Source organism: Tetrao urogallus, assembly GCF_951394365.1.
Source record: "Tetrao urogallus genome assembly, chromosome: 6".
In the NCBI taxonomy this organism is placed as follows: Eukaryota; Metazoa; Chordata; class Aves; order Galliformes; family Phasianidae; genus Tetrao; species Tetrao urogallus.
In genome coordinates, this window is record NC_136819.1 from 38707299 (window position 1) to 38728140 (window position 20842).

Below are 20842 nucleotides of genomic sequence, written 5' to 3' on the forward strand. Positions count from 1 at the left end.
TGTGCTGACTGACTTGTGTCCTAGCAAACATGTAAAACATAATGCTCCCAACTGAACTGTGAGCAGCAGTAGTGAAGGTGTTCCCAGTGAAGCATGCTCTGGAGTGCAGCATATCCTCTGCTTTGTCTTTTGAGCAAGTCAAAGGCAGACAGACCTGCAGCTTGTCAAGATACTGACTAAAGTAGTGTATGTCCTGCTTACATAGACATGTATAAAACTATCTTAAATATCTCTTACTTTATGAATAAGCAGTACTTTAAGCATTATCTCTCCATCTGTTTGGTAAATTGTTGCCTGTGTATGTGTGGAGCTGGTGAAAGAATTGGCTTGACAGGAGCTGGCTGTAAAATTTCTTTTTTTTTTTTATTAAAGGAACCACCACCTAAACCCCCACGCCGACATGGAGGCTGGGCAGTTGATCCTGTGCTGGCACCTACCAAGTGAGTACTCACTTCTTTCTTTATTAATAGGGGCTTCAGCATGGATTAACTGAATGTCACTGGTTGGGCTTTGGAGTTGCAGGCACTGGAAATGTTTTTTTCTGGATTTTGCAGTTAATGTCTCCAACATCCTTGTTAACTCCTTGAAACCATTTGAGGTATTGCTCTTGCTTGGTTCCACTAGCAAATGCTCTGTGTAGATTGACCTGTCTGGGCTATGAAGTGCATTTACATTGCTGTCTGCAGAAGGCAGTATGTTCCTCACCTGGTATAGTCCATGTGGGATTCCTGGAAGGAGCCAATAAGGATTTTAAATACCTGGGGGTGGGATTTGATTGTCCACATCCTTTCCAGGAGAGTGACACATGTCAGTGACCCACTGACAAGCATGAAATGAACCGTTTACCATTTAGTGATTGTCCTTGATGGTAAGGATGAAATATGTTGATGTTTATGTGTGTATGGGTTTGTGGTATAATGGAGATGGATGGAGATGGTCCAAGAGAAGAGATGGAAGAAAAAATTATTCAAATTGTAGAATGTATGTTGAAAAGTCTGATTCTTATGAAGGACACATTAAGAGAAATACCCGGATACACTAATAGGATGGGTATCAGAACTAAGGGACAGTTCAGACCAGAAGGAGGTCTCAATCTATTTGTTATTTATCAAGCTGTAAAGTTAACTTGCTGTTACACTTGTTATTCACAGGACTGAAGGGCTCTGCCTTCGAGTGGTTTGAGATTGCTTGTGTATATTAAGGCCTTTAGCAAGAGTGCATTTGTCTGAACATGTGCTTTGGAGACACTGATCTCTGGAAAAAGTTATATATTTTCTTTCTTGGAACCTTGAGAATGGGACAGCACATCTAGAGACCTGTTACACAGTCAGTATTTCCTGGGAGCTGAGAAAGATGGTCCACATTCTAGAAAACAGTACTTTTTTGGGAAAATTATGGCTTGCTCTTTGTCTCCAAGGAATATATCAGCCCTTTGTAGAACCAAGATGAAGCTTATGGAAATGTGATAGCAAAGAACAAGGGTGAATTGCATTGCTTAGGAAAAATAAATCATGTAATTGGTGGCTATGTGAGGGACTGGATAAGAGCTAATTCAGTTATTCAGAACTGAGCCTAATGTGCCCTGAAGGACAGTGCTCAGGTTCCTAATACGATGGCACTGTGCTATGTGCTGCTGTAGGATGTTTTCTGTGGTTTAACTTGAACCTTATCAGATAGATTTAGAGCAGTAGTTATCATCAGTGCTTCTCCAGCATCCCAATTGCATGGATAATGGATATACCAGATGCTTGGAGTAAACACTCCTACGAGGTTGGAAGCAGAGCAGGAGCTAGAGGGCTGCAGACTTTTCTACACATAGGACCCTGCCCAGTGGGGACATAAGATGAAGACGTTCCCCTTTCTCGTTCATGCGTACAGTACTGTGTCATACTTAACAGTATTCTCTTCCTTTGTAGTAAGAGCTTTTATGGAATAAATTTTATGAAGAGAAGGTTTGCTCTGACGTTCTTTAGTTGTAGGAAGGATGAGGCTTTTGTACAGCTCTTCCCCTGTCATTTCTTCGCTTCAGCTGCAGATTCTTGATAGGCTGATCTCTTTTCCTTTCCCTCAGAGAAGCCTGAGATGCTGGCCTGTAAGGCTGTCCTTGTGACATATCCCAGAGTTGAACCTTCATGTGAAAAGTCTGAGTCATCGATGGGCTGATGTCATACCAATGTTGCTGTAGCTTTTTTGTTTCTGTTTTCTCAGGCTTTATCTCCCCATAGCTTTTCTACCAATTTGTCTCAGTCTGGAAGACCATCAAGTCATTGCTCCAATTTCACTGGGATAAATATCGATACACTAGAATAACGTGCTTCTATTAACATATATGACGCAGCCATAAAGGGCTCTTATGCCAATGCAACTCAGCCTACACTTGGAAGTATATTGCTTTAAGTAATTTTGTTTAAGTAATTTTGAACTGACAGCAATACATTCTGTGATATTTTGCTTATGAAGTGAGGGTGAGCAGCGTGACTGCAGTTGGATTTTCTGTGTTGTGCAAATATATTTTGGGTCAGATGGGATACTGCAGCCACTTGGGAAAGTCTTGTCTCTGCCTGTGCATCATTCTCTTCCTTATTTGAGGTATAAGCTTTTAGTTCTGTTTCTGACAGATTCAGCTGTTAAAAATGCAAACTTATTGCTTTCCCTGCAGGGCTATTTTTACTCTTTTTTGCTGTATTTCTAGATCCGAGTTTTATCAGTTTGAAATGATTATTTGAAATTGTTTTCTGTGTTTCCACTGGATACCTGTTAGAGTAGAATTTAATTTGTGGTTGTTTCTCTGTTTTTCTATCTTTGCTGCACCCTCCTCAGCCCTTACCCATCCAGCTCTTCTCATACCAAGATGAACTTTCAAATATTTTCACCATCTTGCTGATTCCTTCCATTAGACTTGTGCTGTCTCAGACTATTGCAAGTTAGGAAGAGAAGGAGAGTCCAGTCTATAATTAGTTTTAAAATTAATTTGCACAGATTGTGTGCAAGGAAGAGAAAGTAATTTTGTCACGAGTTCCCATGGTGTTTACAAGTGTCAGATATTAAAGTCCCAAGAATGATCATAATGCTGTCCTTTATTCTCGTTCTTAAAAAAAATAATAATAATAATGCTAAAAGTCAAGCATGGAGCGATTACTTTGGACTCCCAGCACCTCTGTAAAACAGTTGTCATTACTAGGAGTCCCAGTTTGTTGATATGGCTAATAGTGAAGACTATAGATAAGTTTCTGAGCAAACCCTCAGACTTGCCCTCTGCCGTCAGCAAATAAATGGTGCAAAGCAATGACACAGAAATCTTTTTTTGCTTACTGATGGGGTTCTCTGCAGCTGAATGTACTGTGCATTGTACAGAGAGAAAAGAGTAGTTCTCCATGAGAAGAGGCATTCCCATTGCTGCCCCAGCAATATTCTAGTGCCAGTGTTACAGGAAAGGGGACCAGCCAAGAAGCAAGGCAGCTGCTTGGAGCCTAGCACCCTGCTGACATTACATAAATGGCAGTAATTACAGATGGTTTTATGCTAGAGAAGCAACGCTCCAACCACTGGATGGAGCTCAAGTGCCATTCTGAAAACTGTACTGATGTCCTTATTAACATCAGTGTTGACATTTGTGTCAAGCAAAGCAAAGGTTTTATTGTCAGGTTATCTCATGCTTTGGAAGGAAGAAAAAGAAACACAGCATTCCTGCCAATGGGAGAAGGAAAAAAAAGTCATTTTTGCATACTGGTGGGGACTTGACAAAGGAGAGATGTTTCAAAGACCCATTTAATTCCAGGTTCTGCTGATCTCATCTATCTGACTTTCCTTATATCCTACTTTCCTTATAGAATTTCCTTTGTTTTTCTTCTGTAAGTATGTTTTTCATTTGTTTTTTTTGATCCCGTGTGTCTCCTTTCTTACACATGGATCCTGGCATTTTAGCAACAGGTGCTCCAGCCACAACTGAAATTTCTTTTTTTCTGACTGCTCGGTCATACAGAATTGGAATAATTAGGGCTTATTTAGGTGAATGACCAGAATGTTTTGGAACAGACGTGTCTAGCAGTGCCTTTCACAGGAAGATAAATATCAAGGCCCAAGAAAGAAGTGGATGCAGTTGGGATGACCTTTAGAGTGGAACGGTATTGATAACTCAACCTTTGTGTAGAAATCATTTAGGGCTCTGGAGGTTGGGCAATGGTGAGATTGCACCCTGGAGCTGGAGAAAAGTTATTTAAGAGATTAAGGTTTTTTATGATTTAAGGTCTCTAGAGCTAACTAAAGTTAAAAACCTCCTGTTTGAAGAAGATGGGCTTAAACTATCCTGTGTTGCATCTATATGAGATGACCCTCAAGAGTGTCTGTTTTATAGAACCTCTGGCCATCCCTGTCTTGCAAGTGGGAGTAGTAAAGCGTTCACAAGTTTCTCTATCTGACATGTCAGGGAAAAGCTTGTGTCATTGTGTCTGCCCTCTACTCCCAGCCCTGCAATGCTGAGATAAATCCTGGGCTATGCTTCCGTATGACACTGCCATGTTAGGAGCAGAGCCAAGCTCCTGGTGGTGGGGAAAACAGCAGGCTCCCTCTGCATCTTGCCTCCCTCTGTGGATGTCTTCAGTGATGTGAAGAGTACGGGTACAAAGGATCGAGGCTACCAAGTGAGGAGGCACAACTGAGAAGGAGAAGATAGAAAAGGAAGTCTGATTAAGTTTTGTCTTGAAGTGTCTGTTTTTGGGTTTGTCCCTGCATTGATCTGCAAGGGAATGAGGCAAGTAATAGCCCCTTGGGGACCTTCAGGACTTTCCTCTCAATGTCAGCCGTCATTTTCAATCACCCTCTCCCTCCCAGCCATTAATTTTGGCCCAGGATCATGGGGACTTGTCCATCTATCACTCCTAATTGACACTAAATGATCTGTCAGTTTATTGATGAACGGCAGGAGTGGAATTGTCACAATATATTTTACTTTCTAACAACTCCTCCTGACAATTTTACCTTGTCCATCTCACTCTCCTCACATAAATCTCCATTGGCCTCTCATTCCTTCTCTTGGGCTGTTCTGGTGCCAGCCGCCTCCATGCCATCGGCACGCATCAAGGACATCAAGATGGCGGTAAGCTGCAGTGTGCAGGCCTGGGGTGGGCTTTTTCTTCTCTTTCTCTCTCACTCTTTTTTTTTTTTTTGTTTTAATAAGCCGGATGTTCCAGGAATGCTAACAGGCTCTTGTCCTCTTGTCCCTCCATGTCATTGCTGGGGTGAGCTCTCCTTGGTGTTTCTGTTTAGACTCAGTAAAGATAACTGGCAGAAAATTGAAACTCCCTTAAAGACAAAAGAGTCATCTGAGAGTCCCTCAGTACCATTGCTGTGATGGGGGATTTTTTCCTTTTAATCCTGTACCGTGTGACTAGCAAGGGTTTCCAGCAAAGGGAAAATGCTAGACTTATGCCCATACCTGCGTCTTTGCAGTGCCCAGAGGAGCCTGGAAAAAGAGTTGGCTTTTTTTTTTGTTTTGTTTTGTTTTTGTTTTTGTTTTTTAAGCTATTTTTCTGCTTATTTTTTTCTTTATTAGTGAAGTTTTCTTTGTCTTTTTCCTGAAAGACACTGGACAGTTGAAGAAGTAGAAGGGCTGTAGAGTCTAGCTCCCTTAGGAAATGGAAAATGGAGCCTGCACAACAAAAGCATGACATTTTGGTAGCAGTCCATGTAAGCTGCTGAGATGGCAAAGTGTGAAGTCTCTCATTTTTTTGATTGAAAGCAAAGCATTTTCCTTCCTTAGTTCTCAGCATCTCCAAGGAATTTACCGGCACATCCAGGGAAGACCATACTTGCTGTCCCAAATAGTTTGAGCTTAAAAAAGCAAAGCACTCTTGAAGACTACATGCAACTTGGAACTCTTTTGAATCAGTCAAAGCCAAGGCTAAAAACTTGTCTGGCCTACTTAGGTCACCTCTAAATTGACTGTAAAGTCTGACTTGATGCAGTTTACCTGTGGAAAGAGGACTAAGGTGACCTTGATCTACTTGTTTGCCCCCAATTCCCCCTGTCCTCCCCTAACCAGCCTATTGTTCCCAAGTTCTTTAGATATCATTTTTTTAGAAGACGTGGCTCTCAGATGACAGCACAAGGTGGCACTTACACCTGGTTTGTCTGAGTTTTTGTGTTGTTTTTTTTTAAAATATTTTTATTTTTTTAATATAACGTTTTCAACGACAAGTAAATAGACTTTGGCCAGGTTCTTCAGAATTTGGAGTTTGCTTTCTGTTGTGGGATTTGGGGGGGAAAAAAAACACACAAAAACCCAGCTTCTTTGTCTTTGCTGTCCAGTTCTGTTTCCTTTAGCAGCTGGATTCTCTGTAATCATGAGGATCAGAAATGTATGTTTCCCTTTAAATGGGAACTGAAATGCTCCTGTAACCCCATTTGATGTGAGAGTTGGCTCCGGTGCTCACTGCTCACTGGAGACTGAGGATGTGATCTCTTGGACAGGAGCCCCTGTTTTCAGGGAACAAAGATGCGTGGTGGATACCTCTAGAAGCTGCAGTGCTGTTTTCCCACACAGCAGGAATTTGTGTTGAGTGTTGTTGTTTTTTCTGTTGCTCAGTGGGAGCTCAGAGCAGCTCTGCTGTTCAGCTCTTTACCAGCAAGTGGATTGGGGCACCCTGGGAACATCTGTTATGGGGACGATGCAGTGTGTAGGTTGAGGTTCAGCAACCCTGTGAACTGCATCTGCCTGCTTCTTCTCTTGTGCCAGTTCCTAAAGCCTGCTTGCCAGAGCTTTCTTCCTTTCTTATTTCTGTTAAGTAAGCCTGTATACTAGGACATGAGGAGAAAAACAGCATGAGGAGAAAAAATCTACTACAGATTGGCTAGTGCCTCTTACACCCATGTCAGCTAGAGCTGTTTAGCCACAGCGTCTGTCAAATCATAGGATCACAGAAATGCTTGGTCTAGAGGGACATTAAAGCCCACCCAGTCCCAAACCTCTGCATACACCCCCACGTGCAGGGCTCTCCCCCACCAGCTCAGGCTGCCCAGGGCCTGGCCTCCAGCACCTCCAGGGATGGGGCATCCGCAGCTTCTGGGCAGCTGTGCCAGGGCCTCACCACACTTTGAGTGGAAAAAATTCTTCCTTGTATCTAACCTAAATGTCTCCTCTTTTAGTTTAAGGCCATTCACCCTTGTCTTATCACTGTCAGACTGTGTGAAAAATCAGTTGCCATCGTGCTTGTAAGCTCCCTTCAAGTACTGTAGGGCTGCAGTGAGGTCTGTCCAGGGCCTCTTCTCCAGGCTGAACAAATGTAGCTCCCTCAATCTTTCTTCAAGGAGAGGTGCTCCAGCCCAGGTCTTGTCCTGCAGGGAGTGCTTGCTCATGGCCGTGCCCTCTTCCACCCATGCAGCACTTAGTATGTGATCCAGGCACCCCAGGGAGATGTGAGGCACCAGGGTGTCATCTGTAGGACCATTACAGGTTCCACAGTTGTGTGTCTGCCAAATCCCATTGAGGAAATACCAACACACACCCATGTGCCCCTGGGCTTGGGAGCGGAGGGCCGTGAAACAGTGTCCTATGACAGAAATAAAAGCTCACTGCAATCTTGGCTCTGGTGAGGGTGCTGTTTTGATGGCAAAGTTCAGCTTGATTTTAGGAGTCTTTTCCAGGCTGCCACAGTCCTGGGAGAGGTGGGTAGAAAGCTGAACTGCTCAGCAGCCCAAGGAAGGTGAAACGGGATAGCTGTCAGGACCTGTTGTGTAATGCCTTCCAGCACCACTGCGGTTCTGCACTGTGAAGCTTTGGTGGGTGTTCTCCACCTGCTGTGCCCCAGTGAGCAAGCAGTGACCGAGCCCCACACGTGGGGAGCTGGGAGCGCTCGCACTGGTGCGTCAGTGTGGATGTGCGCTGAGTTGTGCCTCAGGCTGCTGAACAAGCTGCTGCTCGTGGCTCACCGCCCACTCACCGCGGTGATGGGCACGGACAGAACACTTGAGCAGGAGTGTACGGTGTTTGTTTGGTTTTAATCGTAAAGAGAAGTGGTTCAGACATGCCAAGAACAGGCAGGCAGATGAGACTCTCCCCGGGCTGCCGGGCCCTGCGAAGCACCTCGCAACGTGCGGCCCTGCAGGCCCCCCTGGCAGCCGATCCCCTCACACCCGCCTCCCGCAGCCCGTCCCGAGGAGCCGCCGCGCCGCCGAGGCCCGGCAGAGGGCGGCCGTGGCCCGGCGGAGACCTTCGATCGTCCCCCGCCTTCCCGCCGGAGCTCCGCAGCAACACGGCGGGTGCGGGGGGTCCTCCCTCCCCCGGAGCGGGCTGCGGGCGTGAGCGGAGCTGCGTGAGCTGCGAGCACGGAGAGATTTCAAGGACGTTTCCCTCCATTCATCCCAGTTATGTGCGTCTCTAAAATAGGTTAACGGTGTCTAATTAACCACTGCACGTTGTCATGCTGCATAAAGATAGCAGCCTGGCAGTTCTCTGAGCCCTGCTACTTTATCTCCATTTAGATCTCCGTGGTAGTCCATTAAATGAGAAAGAAACAGTTTAACGGAGATGATGTCTACATTAGAGCTGCCTTTCACCTCTGGGCACGGCTGTAGGCAGCTCCCTTTCAGCCGGGCCGTGCGCTGCGGTGCGGGGGGGAGGTTCTGAGATTCAGCCCCCTCTCAGCACGAGGCAGGATTCCGGCCGGCTGGGGCTGAGCGTCGCTCCAGAGCGAGATCACGTTTATATCTTCTGCTCCGGCACAGCTTGGGGACAAATAGGTGGTGCATAGCGGAAGTTGTGTGATAGGATGCACTGGGGTCTGCCGGGGGTCTTCTGCCCCGTCAGAAAGAATGAGAGAAACAAAAGTGTTGTTCTCACAAGAGCGGATGATGGCTGGTGTGAATACAGCAGACAGTGCATTTCTGAGCATTGCTCCCGGGACTGTGTTGTTTTGCTTGCCCTTACTTAAGTGCAGCACAAAGATGCACCAGAGGGTGTTCAGCATACATGTTAGGAAAAAATTATTTACCATGAAGTTGGTCAAAGGCTGGAAGTGGTTGATGCCTGTCAGTGTTCAAGAGACATTTGGATAATGCCCTTAATAATCTGCTTTAACTTTTGGCTAGCCTTGAATTGGTCAGGCAGTTGGACATGATTTTTGAAGATCCCTTCCATCTGAACCATTCCATTCTATAGTTCATGCACAATTGCTCATTTTATGGATGCTTGTTGCTGTCCTCCCTGGGCTTTGTCTCCTGTTAGAGCAAACAGGAAATGAGGGCAATGCACTTGTTGCTGAGAACACAAGAAGAGAGTAGAAAATCTATCTATACTGACCTGACTTTACAGTCTATCTTCTTCCAAGTCAGTTTTCGCTCATTACTAGAAACTTATGCCCTTAGGGGTGAGTGAGATGCTGTGCACCTGGGCATGATATTCTTTAAAGGATGAAATGTTGGTCTCAGCATGTTGCAGTTGGCATTGATAAATCTGAGCCAGTTCTCAGGAATGGCCACTCCACTCCACTTTAAGCAGTGTGCTAACTTTACAAAGAATGCCTGCAGGGCTTCCAGAAGCTGCTGATAGCACCTGGAGACCAAAGGGACAAGCAGGTAGCTGGTCCTGCAGGCACACTGTCTCATGTGTAGCTCAGCCCTTACCCAACTTTATGAAAGGCGCAGGGTTGGAGGCAGGACACATTTCAAGAATTTATTAACAGTTTTTTTTGCTTATTGCCTGGATGGTTTTTAACCTCAGGACATGGGCCAAAGCTTGTCCTTTCTCTCTGGGTCACTTTGTTAGGTAGATTTAGATGATGCATTTCAGCCAAAGAAAGCAAAAAGTTAGCCAGGAGAACAAACCAAAAATATTTGTGATTTTTTTTCCCCAGCTTGAAACAAGGAATTAAAAAGTAATATGTCATCAAAGAAAATAAAAGAAAGGCTTTGGGTTTGGGACTTTTAAAAAAAGAAAGCTGGTTTTTATCTTCTTTACCTTAACTCGGTCATCAAGGTCACAGGGAGTGTAAAACATGAAATTCTTACAGAAGTTTCATACCATATATCCCAGATAGTTCTCTACCCATGAGCTGGTTTGAAATGCCAGTTTCATCAAATGATGCTATTCCAAGTCATATATTAACAGACCTCTGTCGTGCAGGTGACTGAAAGCAGATGTCTCACCTAAACAGAACAGCAGTCATTTCTGTCTCCTGCTCTGCTTCCATTGGTATTTAAATGCTCTCTATAAACGAGAGTACTGTTGACGTAACATACTTTCCTCCACTGCCACCTCTGTTCCCTGAAGCATGGGGACTGGACTGACAGTGGGGCTTTAGCTAGCCCTGGAGAGACAGGAGGGTATTCTAACACCCAGGCTCTGGCGTTACAGTGAGCAGTACTGCTGTCCCTTCCTGGTTTATTAATTTATTCTCCACATTACTGTTTTTTTTTTCAATGCGGTGCAGTTATTTCATAATAAAGTAAAGCTATTTGGCAAGCTTGCAGATAGTTTTGGGAGTGCAAAAACTGCCTTCTGGAAGTGTGTAGGAATCTGAGTATTCTGTACAAACTATGAAAGTATTGAGTGCAGACAGAAAATTAAACCTAAGTAAGAGTACTGATACCCCCAACAAAGGTGTCTGGATTTGGAGTCATCTAGATCAGTGAAGTGAACTCTTATAATTTATATTTTCTTACTGCCTTCAGTGAGTCCATTTATAACATAATCAGGAAAAGTCTGGAAAGCTTTAAGTCTGAGAAAGAGCAGAATAGTCTCTGCCACTAGGACTAAATATGACTGCGTTCCCAGTGGGCCACCTGCACATCTATCAGGAGAGGGAGCTCAGGAAAAAGAAACAGCAATTGCTTGCAGGGATAGCAAGGTGTGACCCTCTCCTGGGAAGTATAAACATGTTTCACTCCTGCCTGGGAACAGGCAGTGAGCAAGAACGTAAGAAGCGTGAGTGCTGAGGGGAAAAAAAGGGTTATTTGGGGCTGGGCAATTAGCAAGAATAATGGGATCGTGCTAAGGAGAGGTTAGATAGAACCTCCAGGAAATGATCCCACTGCGAGTGCCAGGGGTCTGAAGACAGGCTGTGGGAAGCAGTTCCGTGAAGGCAGAAGGGAGAGGGAGAAAATGGGATAAATCATGTATCATCTTTTCATCTCTGGTCAGATTCCAAACTCTGTTGTGAGCTGGCAGTGGACTCTGATCCATTACTTTCTGCAGCATCAGGAGGTCACAAATGTGTTTTGCACTATCACTGGGGAAAATGACTTAACTGGACAATTACTCCCCACTGAAAGAACTCTCCTAAATTCATAACTCCGCTGTACTTCTGCTGGAAGCTCAGGTGCAGGTGTCACTTATGTGGCTGTAGTTCTGACCATAGCAGTGATATCACTGGACTATTATTACTTATAGGGTCTAACCTTTAGCCTCTCACAGACTGCAAGCTCCAAGGAGAGCAATGGAGACAAGGATCTTTCTTCTTTTCATATTTAGATATTGTCTTGCTCTTAGAAGAGTGGACTGTTCATAGGAGGACTCAGAGGCCTGTGGCCTCATCAGAGAGAGCTGATGAGAAGTCTGCCTGTTTCATGGGAGGGCTTTGAAAGGTGAAGTGCAAGGCAGTGCAGCAGCTTCTCTCACATCTTGGTGTGTCCTGGGACAGTGCATGTGGTAGAGTAGGGCCCCATGTGCTCTTGTCATGGTGCTCTGACTTGAGAGAGGGGAGAATATTTATTCCTAATGCATAGAGATGAAACTTCACTCTGCAAAATGGCCAAAGCAATCAGTGAGTGATGAAGTATCTGCTAAAAAGAAACCTGGCATTTAATTAACTTTTCAAAGTGCTGGTTCAGCAACCTCCATGTTTTACATTTTGAATATTGAACAAGCATCCCTAATCGGAACTGAATTACTTCTGGGCTTTCTGGGGTGGAGAGCAAGGGAGCTGCCATTTGCCAGTGCCTCCCCCCCACATTATTATTATGAACTTCTGTTAACTCAGCCGGATCAACCCTGATTTACTGCAGCGACAGCATGTCTGACCTGAACTTGGCCTGCTCAGATAGAGCTCCTAACCCTCAGAGGCAACCACATAATCTTTAAGCACAACCAAGGGCTAGAAGAACCTGTTGATCTCTCAGGGGAAGGTAGACAAATTATACTTTCTTTATTGCTCCTTAATGTGCCAACCTCTGCACCCAGGTAAGGCAAGCTTTGCCCACAGCTGATGTCAGAGAGTATGAAAATAGTATCTGAGAAACTCAAAAACACAGGGACTCTGTTCCTTGCTGTATCTGGACCTGATTGTCTTTTGGGACTCAGATGATTCTGCTTTATCTTGATGCGCTCAAGGACTTTTTGATGCCTTGGTTTAGTGGTCAGTAAGAACTCTTTACAGGTGTGATGTGTGATATTAGACCTGGTTGCAGGAACTGTTTTATACATTAAGAGTAATACAGAGAAATATATGTTTTTTAATATATCTTTCTAGACTTTTCTAAGCACAAGCTTTTCCTTGTCTTGCAGGTCAGGAAAAAAGCATGCAGAAGAAGTAGAAGAGTAAGTTCCCATTGTTGCTGAGACTTCTTTCACAACTTCTACATCTGATTTCATAGAGAAAGGGGGTGCAACTCTCTTAGCTCCTGTACATCAAGATCTGGAATCTGGGGTGGATGCAGAGCCTGGCATAAATTCTTGCATTGGTCATGGGTCAGGACTGGTTGCTCTGTAGTTCCCTGGATACAGAGTTTATGGTGGCTGTGTCATTCCCGTGTGAGAGAAAGAAGTGGAACATGTCTGCTTTCCCAGCAGACTCATGCCAGGCTCTGCTGTCTAAGCCACGTGTAATAACCTAAGTATTTGTCACAGATATGAGGCATTGTAGACTTGTGGGGAAGAAGAAGATGGAAGAAGATGCTTCTTTGGGCTTTCATTTGAAATTCTTTTCACCTTGTGTTTTGTTGCAGTCATCGTCTCAGGCAGCAGAGCCAGGAGGTATCGAGTGAGGGAGGAGGTATGTTTTCACCTACTTGATGCTAGAATTGCTTTTATACCTGTCTGGGGGTTATCCAGTAAAGTGAGCAGTGGCAGCTATCTGGTAAGAAATGGCTAGAGAATGAATCAGCTTGAGGAGAGAAACAAATGTGGCTGCTGTTTAAGTCTCACAGCTGCTGAATGGAGGAGAGAGAGCAAAGAAGATTGAGAGAACGATGATGAAATGAACCTACAGTCTAAGTCTGTCTCTTCATTGACACAGAATAATAAATGCCTTGAGGAAGAAAGAAAGTGTCATGGGGACACTTCTCTGTGATTACCTCCATAGGGATAATAGTGTACTGGGAAAGAAGAAAGCTAAAAGTCTGATAAAAAGGTAAAAGCAGGGATAGAAATCACTGCTGTCCCCTAGTTTAGGTGATAGCAGGCTCTGCTTAAAGCTCTTCTTGTGTTTTGTGATAAAAGCTTTATCTTGTGCCTATCAGGACAAGTGCTTGCACAGTTTTCTTAAGGCATCTGTCATTAGAGAACTCGTTATTTAAGAAAAACACTTGCACTAATGCAAGATCTTAGATCATAAGCTGAACTTACTCTGGTGGGTTATTGTACTGCACTCCTAACTTACCGCTGCTAGTTTTCCACACGGTTTATATTACCTACGCTTACAGGACTGATTGAAGCAAGAGAAAGCCCAGGAAAAATCTGTAGTAGGAAGTCCTAGGCAAACAGTGGAAGGCCATGGATGTAGAAATTCATTGAAGTCTCTAGAAGCTACCTCAGTTTTCAAGGGCTAAGAATTTTATACAGTGTATAAAAAGTTGCATCTGTAAAATGTTGCCAAGCATTAAGAAAATTACTGGGAGTCACAAAGGATGAGACATCAATATGTTTAATGAGACTAATTAGAAGACTTATTTGGGTCTTCCAGACAGATTAAGCACAGCAGCATATGACTGCCTGAAGTGGCACCTTTATAGCACTGGCATCTTCAGAATAGATTTAATTTCCCCCGTGGGATGTTTCTTGGGCTTCTTAAATTTCATGATATATCACTGAGGCTGATAGTCTGTTCTGAATAGCTATTTGTCTGTTTGCATGTGTGCTGTCCTTCTTGTTGAACCTTGGTCTTGTATTCAGAGTATAATAACTTTCTTTGCTAACCAGGTATAAAAACTTGCCAGATGTTTGCAGCATATGACTTTAGTGCTTGGGTTATAAATACAGAATATGTTGGGCTATAAATACAGAATAGAATTGATACAGAACATGGTATGAAGACATGATAGGTTGTAATACACTTCCCTTATTTACTTGTACCTAATTTGTGGCTTGTAGTTAGTTTTGGCTTGTTTGCTAATCAGAATTCAACTTTGGACTATATGCATGTGTTAAAAGAAGGATCCTGCAAACGTTACTGGGAGATCCCACCCGGGCAGTTGCTCGTATAATCAGATACACTGGTTTGTAGATCTAATTCTGATATGGAAAATCTCTGAATGATCAATACATTGCATGCTAGTGGTCCTAGTGGCACAGGGAAATTAAACAGACTGATTCTGGGAGAGCAGTTCTCTGTGTGGACTCAGCAATTGCAGTGAGGACAGGTAACATATAAACTCCAGAACCCGATTAAAAATGCTTCTGCAATTAAGCAGAGGGGTACATAAGAGCTGGCCAGTGCAGAAGGCATGCTGTGGTTGTGCCTTAAATTGAGTCATATTGGCCTCCCCTGCGCACAGTGAAGGGCTTGTGTCCTTAACTGTAGCAGTAAAGCCCAGATTCTAACCACCCTTAAATCAAGACATTGGTGTATGGATCCCCAAGGATGGGTCATGGTTATTTTTTGCTGCATAATGTGTTAGCTTGTACAACTTAATATGAACAGGCGCGGTTGCCTACTGATTGCTGCTGTCAACCAGTACATTTGTATTACCTTCCTTTGCCCTATTAGAAAGCTTAGCTGTACCATTCCATTAACATTGCTTGTCCGCTGTCCAACCTTTTTATTAAAAGAATGAAAGACAAAACAGTCTGCCCTTAAAAAGATAGCTTACGTATCTGGTGTGTGCTCAGCTGTAATCGTTTGTATGGCACTAAAGCTCAGAGGCTTAGAATTTGGAGTCTGTTGGAGGAAGCACTGAAAAATGACAAGCCCTGGAGAGAATCCATGGTTTGGCATGTGGAGAATGTGGGAGTGTGGGAGAGAAGGACAGTTGGTTCTCAGAGTGTGGGAAGGTTGTGTGAAGACTGAGGTAACCTGGGATGTTGCAGGGAGATGGACCACACAGGAGCATCATATGTGGAACTATATGCATTTTCAGCCACTCCTTACAGTTGCACAGGGAAACCCAGGTGCAAGTCATCCACACTTTGCAAGATAAACCACTGAAATATTAGTAGTGAAGTGTCTTGGCTCAAACTTTGCTCAGAATTCATTTTCTTTAACCTGTATTTCTTCTTCGTTGAGGCTACTTCAGGACAAGAGAGCCATTTTAAAAAGGAACCAGTGCTGAGTTATAGGGATCAAAGAAACGTGTTTCACTAAAAGCATCATCTGCTCCTTTAAAGCTGCAAGGTGGAAAGACTGATATGAAAAAGTACAGCATCTCTCCAGCAGCAGTTCTGGTGCATTGTCTGATGGATTCTGGGGTTTCCTACAGTGCCTTCCTTCTCTGAGCTCAGTGCCCACCCTCCTGAGCAGTCACTGGTACACGTTAGAACATAGTCACAGCAAGTGGATAACTAATGTTCCTTTGTGAGGTTGTTGTGTGTCCAACCGAACTGTGGTGCAGCCCAGCTCCTCTGTACCATGGAAAACTCGCTTTAACAGGATTTAATGCATCACATCTTAAGGAATAATAAACTTGCACAAGCCTCAAAAAGATGTTTAATTCCTAGAGGACAGGCCTAGTTGAGTCACTTTCAGCCAGGGGCAATTGGGGGCTTAATGCCATGTATGTAGCAATCTGGGCAATCTAAGAGAGAGGAGTTTAAGGGTAATTGCTCAATTTTCTGTCCATGTCAACAGGGAAAACGGGCAGCTGAGTCTGAGTGCTGTAGAGCCAGGAGACTGCAGGTGGGAGACCATCAGGAGAATTTAACAAGTGCTTTCTGTAACAGCCATGAGCAGTTTCTCCCCACTACAGACTATTCTTTGTCATAACGTGGGAGGAGGACAGGACAACTGAGTATATGTGAAAGGGCTTTCTCCTCCCTTTGCTCCTTTCTCCAGCAGGATTGTTGAGTCTCTGCTTCTGCTTTGTTTGGGTTTGTTTTACTTAGCTTGTGCGTGACTTTACTCAGCTTGTGTGTCTCATTCTGACATGCAGCTACACTCTTCTATCAGCAGACAACTTTGTTGTATAAAAGTTTCCTCTATGTTCTGTTCTTGTCCACCTGTTCTGCTCTGCTAGGTTCCGCACCCTGGATGCCGTCTCCTCACTGCATGGTCCTTGGGCTTTTCCTCTTAGCACTGGAGCAGGGGTCTGTTAACTGATATTATCATCTGTTCTCCCTGCTCTCCTTCTTCTACAGACTGTTCTCCCATCTTCAGAAATCTTTTGCCCCTTACTCTCTTACTCTTGCATAGCTCCTAGAACAGGGCTTTTGGTGGAGAATTGGGCTGACACATGTGATACTCTGTCTATGGGAACAACAGCTTATTTTAAAGCAGATAGTGTGGGTGAATGAGAGAGCTGATTGAAATAAAAGCCTGCCTGTGCTCACAGACAACCCGGACGTGACCTGCAGGTGAGGAAAGCTGCCAAGAGACAGTCACTGGATCTGTGCCCTCAAGGCAAAATCCCTTCCTGCCTGCTGGGAAGCCTCCTCGAGGAAGCAGAGCTGATGATGAGACCTCTCTATACAATGTCAAATCTTTAGAAGGACTTCTTACCCTTCTGGCATGTGGCAGCAGCTCCTTTGCATTTGAGCAGGATAGGAGTTCAGGCTCTGAGCGTAACAGGAGCAGTAGAAAATGTGTTAGTGCTCCATTGAATATTAATCTTACTTGCTTGGGGAAAACAAAACAAAACAAAACAAAACAAACAAACAAACAAAAAAAACCCAACAAGAAATGGAGAAAGTGGGCATGTGCCCTGGTCCCTGCATTGTCCTGGGAGCGATGTCCATCAGGTGGAAGGGTAGCACAGGATATGGCCATAAAATACCAAACACCTTACAAGCTGCATGCAAATATGCAGCAGTGCTGAAATTACTCTGAACAGAGCTGAGAGTAAGAGCACAAGGTGATTGCTGCCTGCGTTATTCCTGATGAAGTTTGTGAGTTGCTTCCTGGTGAGCTGCTGTTCTGACAGAACACACCAAGTGCTGGTGGTTTCCAGGGGCTGTGACTGCAAGAAGTGTATGAGAGAGAGGCTCTCTCATACACTCTCTCTGTAAGGAGAGCCTTATCAGCCAAGCATGAGCCAGAAGGGTGAGAGCTGGTAGATGGGAAGCTGGACATAAGCCAGCGATGTGCCCTTGCAGCCCAGAAAGAACTGTCTCCTGGGCTGCATCAAAAGAAACTTGGCCAGGTCGAGGGAGGTGATCCTGCTCATCTACTCTGCACTGGTGAGGCCTTACCTGGTGTACTGCATTCAGATGTGGAGTCCTCAGTACAGACATGGACCTGTTGGAGCACATCCAGAAAAGGGCTGCAAAAATGGCACAAGGGATAGAACACCTTTCCTGTGAGGATGGGCTGAAAGAACTGGGACTGTTCAGCATGGAGAAGAGAAGGCTCCAGAGAGACCTGAGAGCAGCCTTTCAGTATCTAAAGGGAAGCTACAGGAAAGATGGGGACAGACTCTTTGGCACAGTCCGTGGTGATAGAATAAGGGGAAATGGTTTCAAGCTTAAAGAGGGTAGATTTAAGTTAGATGTAAGGAAAAAGTCTTACACAGTGAGGGTGGTGAGGCACTGGAACAGGTTGCCTAGAGCGGAGGTAAGATGAGAGGAGGTTTCTGGAGACTCTCAAGGCGAGGCTGGATCAGGCCCTGGACAACCCGATTTAGCTGTGGTGTCCCTCTTCCTTGCAGGACAGTTAATCTAGATGTCCTTTAAAGGTGCCTTGCAACTCTAAGGATTCTCCGATTCTGTGAATCTGCAGGAACTGCTGTGGAGTGAGTCCTTCAGAGGCTTGAGAGCCAGCAGGTTTGGGCAGAGCTATATGGGCTAAAAGCATTGAGCATGAGTTGCGTTGGATACAGAGTGAAAAACATGGTGGTTGGGAGCTTGTGTGAGGGACTGAAGAGAGGGGCCTAAGGCAGAGTGACAATGACTGCTGTGTTTCTTGGATTCTGTGCTATGACTTTGTGTGTGGTTCTGTCAATGCACCTCTCTTCTTCACTTGCTGCTCCCTACTGCACTGCCCTAAGTCTTTGCACAAGGTCAGTGAAGGGCAAACTCAGACCAACGTCATGGTTTCTCCTCTGCTGCTGGTCCAGGCCAGCTTGAACTCCTACAATGACTGCTGACATTGCGATCTGGAGGTTCTGCTGTTTGAGGAAGCCTTTTTTGGCAGCCATGGTGGATGGGGGAAACAGAGAGTACGTCCCAGGGGATATGGCTGAAGTCCTGCTTGGAGTGACCAACCACTTGTCACAGGGCAGTGGACAATTTAATTGCAAGGGAATGAGCACGGCTTGTTTGGGGCTGAAAATAAAGGAGTGGGTAAGCATCTTCTATCACTGTATTCTGCAGTATGGTGGATACATAGTCATGTTGGTCCTGTGATTGCTGAGTCCATAAGTGTAGTTGACGGACTAGGTTTACCTAAAATACCCTTTAAGAAAAAGCTCTTGAAAGATGATTACAGAATTGAGACACCATCATTTAAAACTGCCTGAGGCAAGCTCCTTTGAAAATTGCAGCAGTGGAGGGACAGAGAGAGAACCACATAGCCCTTGATTGTAGTGTCGTTCCCTCAGGACCCGTCCCCCCTCCCCCTCGCTTTCTCATCTGATATGAGAGAGAGCAGCGGTAAGATTCCTCATCTGTCTTATGAAAATCCGATTCTGAGTGGCTCTGATCAAACCCGGGTAGCTGTCAGCAGCGGTGGCCTTGTGTGGAGGGAGGGAGGCTTCTGAGGAGTTGCTGGATGTGGAAATGTCATGGGTGCTGCCGATCAAAGAGGCATTTTTTAATAAATATATATATATAAAAAAAAAAACCTAAGGATTTAGCATAAAAGAAATGTAGTTTATCTTGTTTTTCCAGCGTAACATGAAGAGGATGAAATAGAATCAGATACGCCTGCTCCCAAACATAGATCCACGGGAGCATTTGAGAAGCTGCTTTCTCTGCTACACTAACACTCTAGCACAAAATCACTCATCTCCAGTGTTATTGAGGACAGTTTTGTATTTCTGAGTTCACCAAACCCTCCCAGAGAACCTCATGCCTTCTCACCTGCTGCCCTGCCACCTCCTGAGTATGTTTCAGCAGGGGAATACTGCAAAGGAGCAAAGAGCAACCTGTGTGAAGAAAAAAACAGGTGTTAGTAGAAAGGAGGGCAGGTGCAGTGTTCTGTCAGGGACTGTGGGTAAATGCTGGGAGGTGTCTGGCCACTGTAGATGCTGATAACCTCAGGAATATGTTGGACTACAGGTCCTGATCTTGGCCTCCTGTCTCTCCTGTCCTCTGCTGGTGAAGAACCTATATGTTAAGAGATTCCTTGTCTTTAAAGCCTTTAGTATCTGGTCTTGCACACTATAAGCCATAGATTGCCACCTGTTGAAGCCCCGCACAGAGCTCAAGAGACTCATATGATGTGGCTTTTTGGTGCCCTAGTTGCACTGCAGCAGATTATCTCTCCTCATGCTTCCCAGGGATCAAAACTGAGGCTTTGTGACAATAGCAGCCTTGAAAGATAGCAAATATGGCTGATGTGTGTCCAGCAAGCTGTCGTCTGAGATGCTATCCAAGGTAGTAGGGTGTCTCAGTGAACCACCCAACCTTCCAGCTAGTCCTCCATCTAGCTAGCAGTATCATCAGAGCTTGGCAGCTGAAGAAAGAATGATTTTGTTTGATGCATCTGTAAAGCAAGGCAGGAGGGTCATTGCTGAATCTGCTGCATGACCCATCCTGTCTAGGTCCTGTGAATCCTCTCAGACCAAAGAGTGACTTTTCCCTTCAGCTGCCTATGTCACGCCATTACGCTTCTCAGAGGGGTGTTTTGGGACATGAGAATCTCAGATTATCTTCTGCTTGTCTCAGCTTTTAAGACTGCCCCAGCAGCTGTAGTACCACCTGCTTTTCACCCTACTGTTTTCATCTCCCTGCTGGCTGAAAGGTACACTGCTCAGTATCAGCCTCTTCCTAGGGCAATTTCAGTAAGGGAAAGGTATCCCTATGAAATTAATGTCTCAACATCCAAAGAAGTATTCTTTATCCTCTCCATTTGCCTGCTGCTCTCCTGAGAAAGCTTCCAAAAGCCTTCAAGCTTGTTTGTGTGTTCAGCAGAGGCTGAATGTGTCCCTTATTCCTTATGGTTTTTTGAAGATTTTTTTTTGCCTGTTGCTTTCCACTTTTTTCTTTTCTTTTTTTAATTCTCCATTTTTCCACTTAGAGGGAAAAATTATTTATTGCATTGAGATGCGCTAATTAAAGCCATTTTCTGGTATTTGGTTACTGAAGTGTTTGATGTCTCTCTGACAAGACCATGAAATGCACAGTGTGTCTACAGGGACAGAATTTGCTGAACACGGTGCTTTGTAAATGAGGGGACACAGTGTCGCAGCAGCTCATGAATATGAAACGCCCATGATGCTACCTCAGTGGACTTGAGAACACAGATGAATCCTGTCATGTGCTAAATGAGACCAATTTCTTTCACTTAACTTCATCTTCAATCAGACCTTCTTCCATTTGCCTGTT

At 44.6% G+C, this 20842-nt stretch overlaps 1 protein-coding gene across 1 annotated transcript in view; it reads left to right on the forward strand.

Moving 5' to 3' along the window:
- IFT43 (intraflagellar transport 43) overlaps positions 1-20842 on the forward strand; it is a gene marked incomplete at both ends in the record, with an annotated part of 44179 nt that overhangs the window by 16502 nt on the left and 6835 nt on the right. Inside the window, 3 exons of the mRNA XM_079536623.1 lie at positions 373-440; positions 12497-12529; positions 12937-12983. Of these exons, the coding sequence (XP_079392749.1) occupies positions 373-440; positions 12497-12529; positions 12937-12983 (148 nt within the window). The remainder of the gene's footprint in view (positions 1-372; positions 441-12496; positions 12530-12936; positions 12984-20842) is intronic.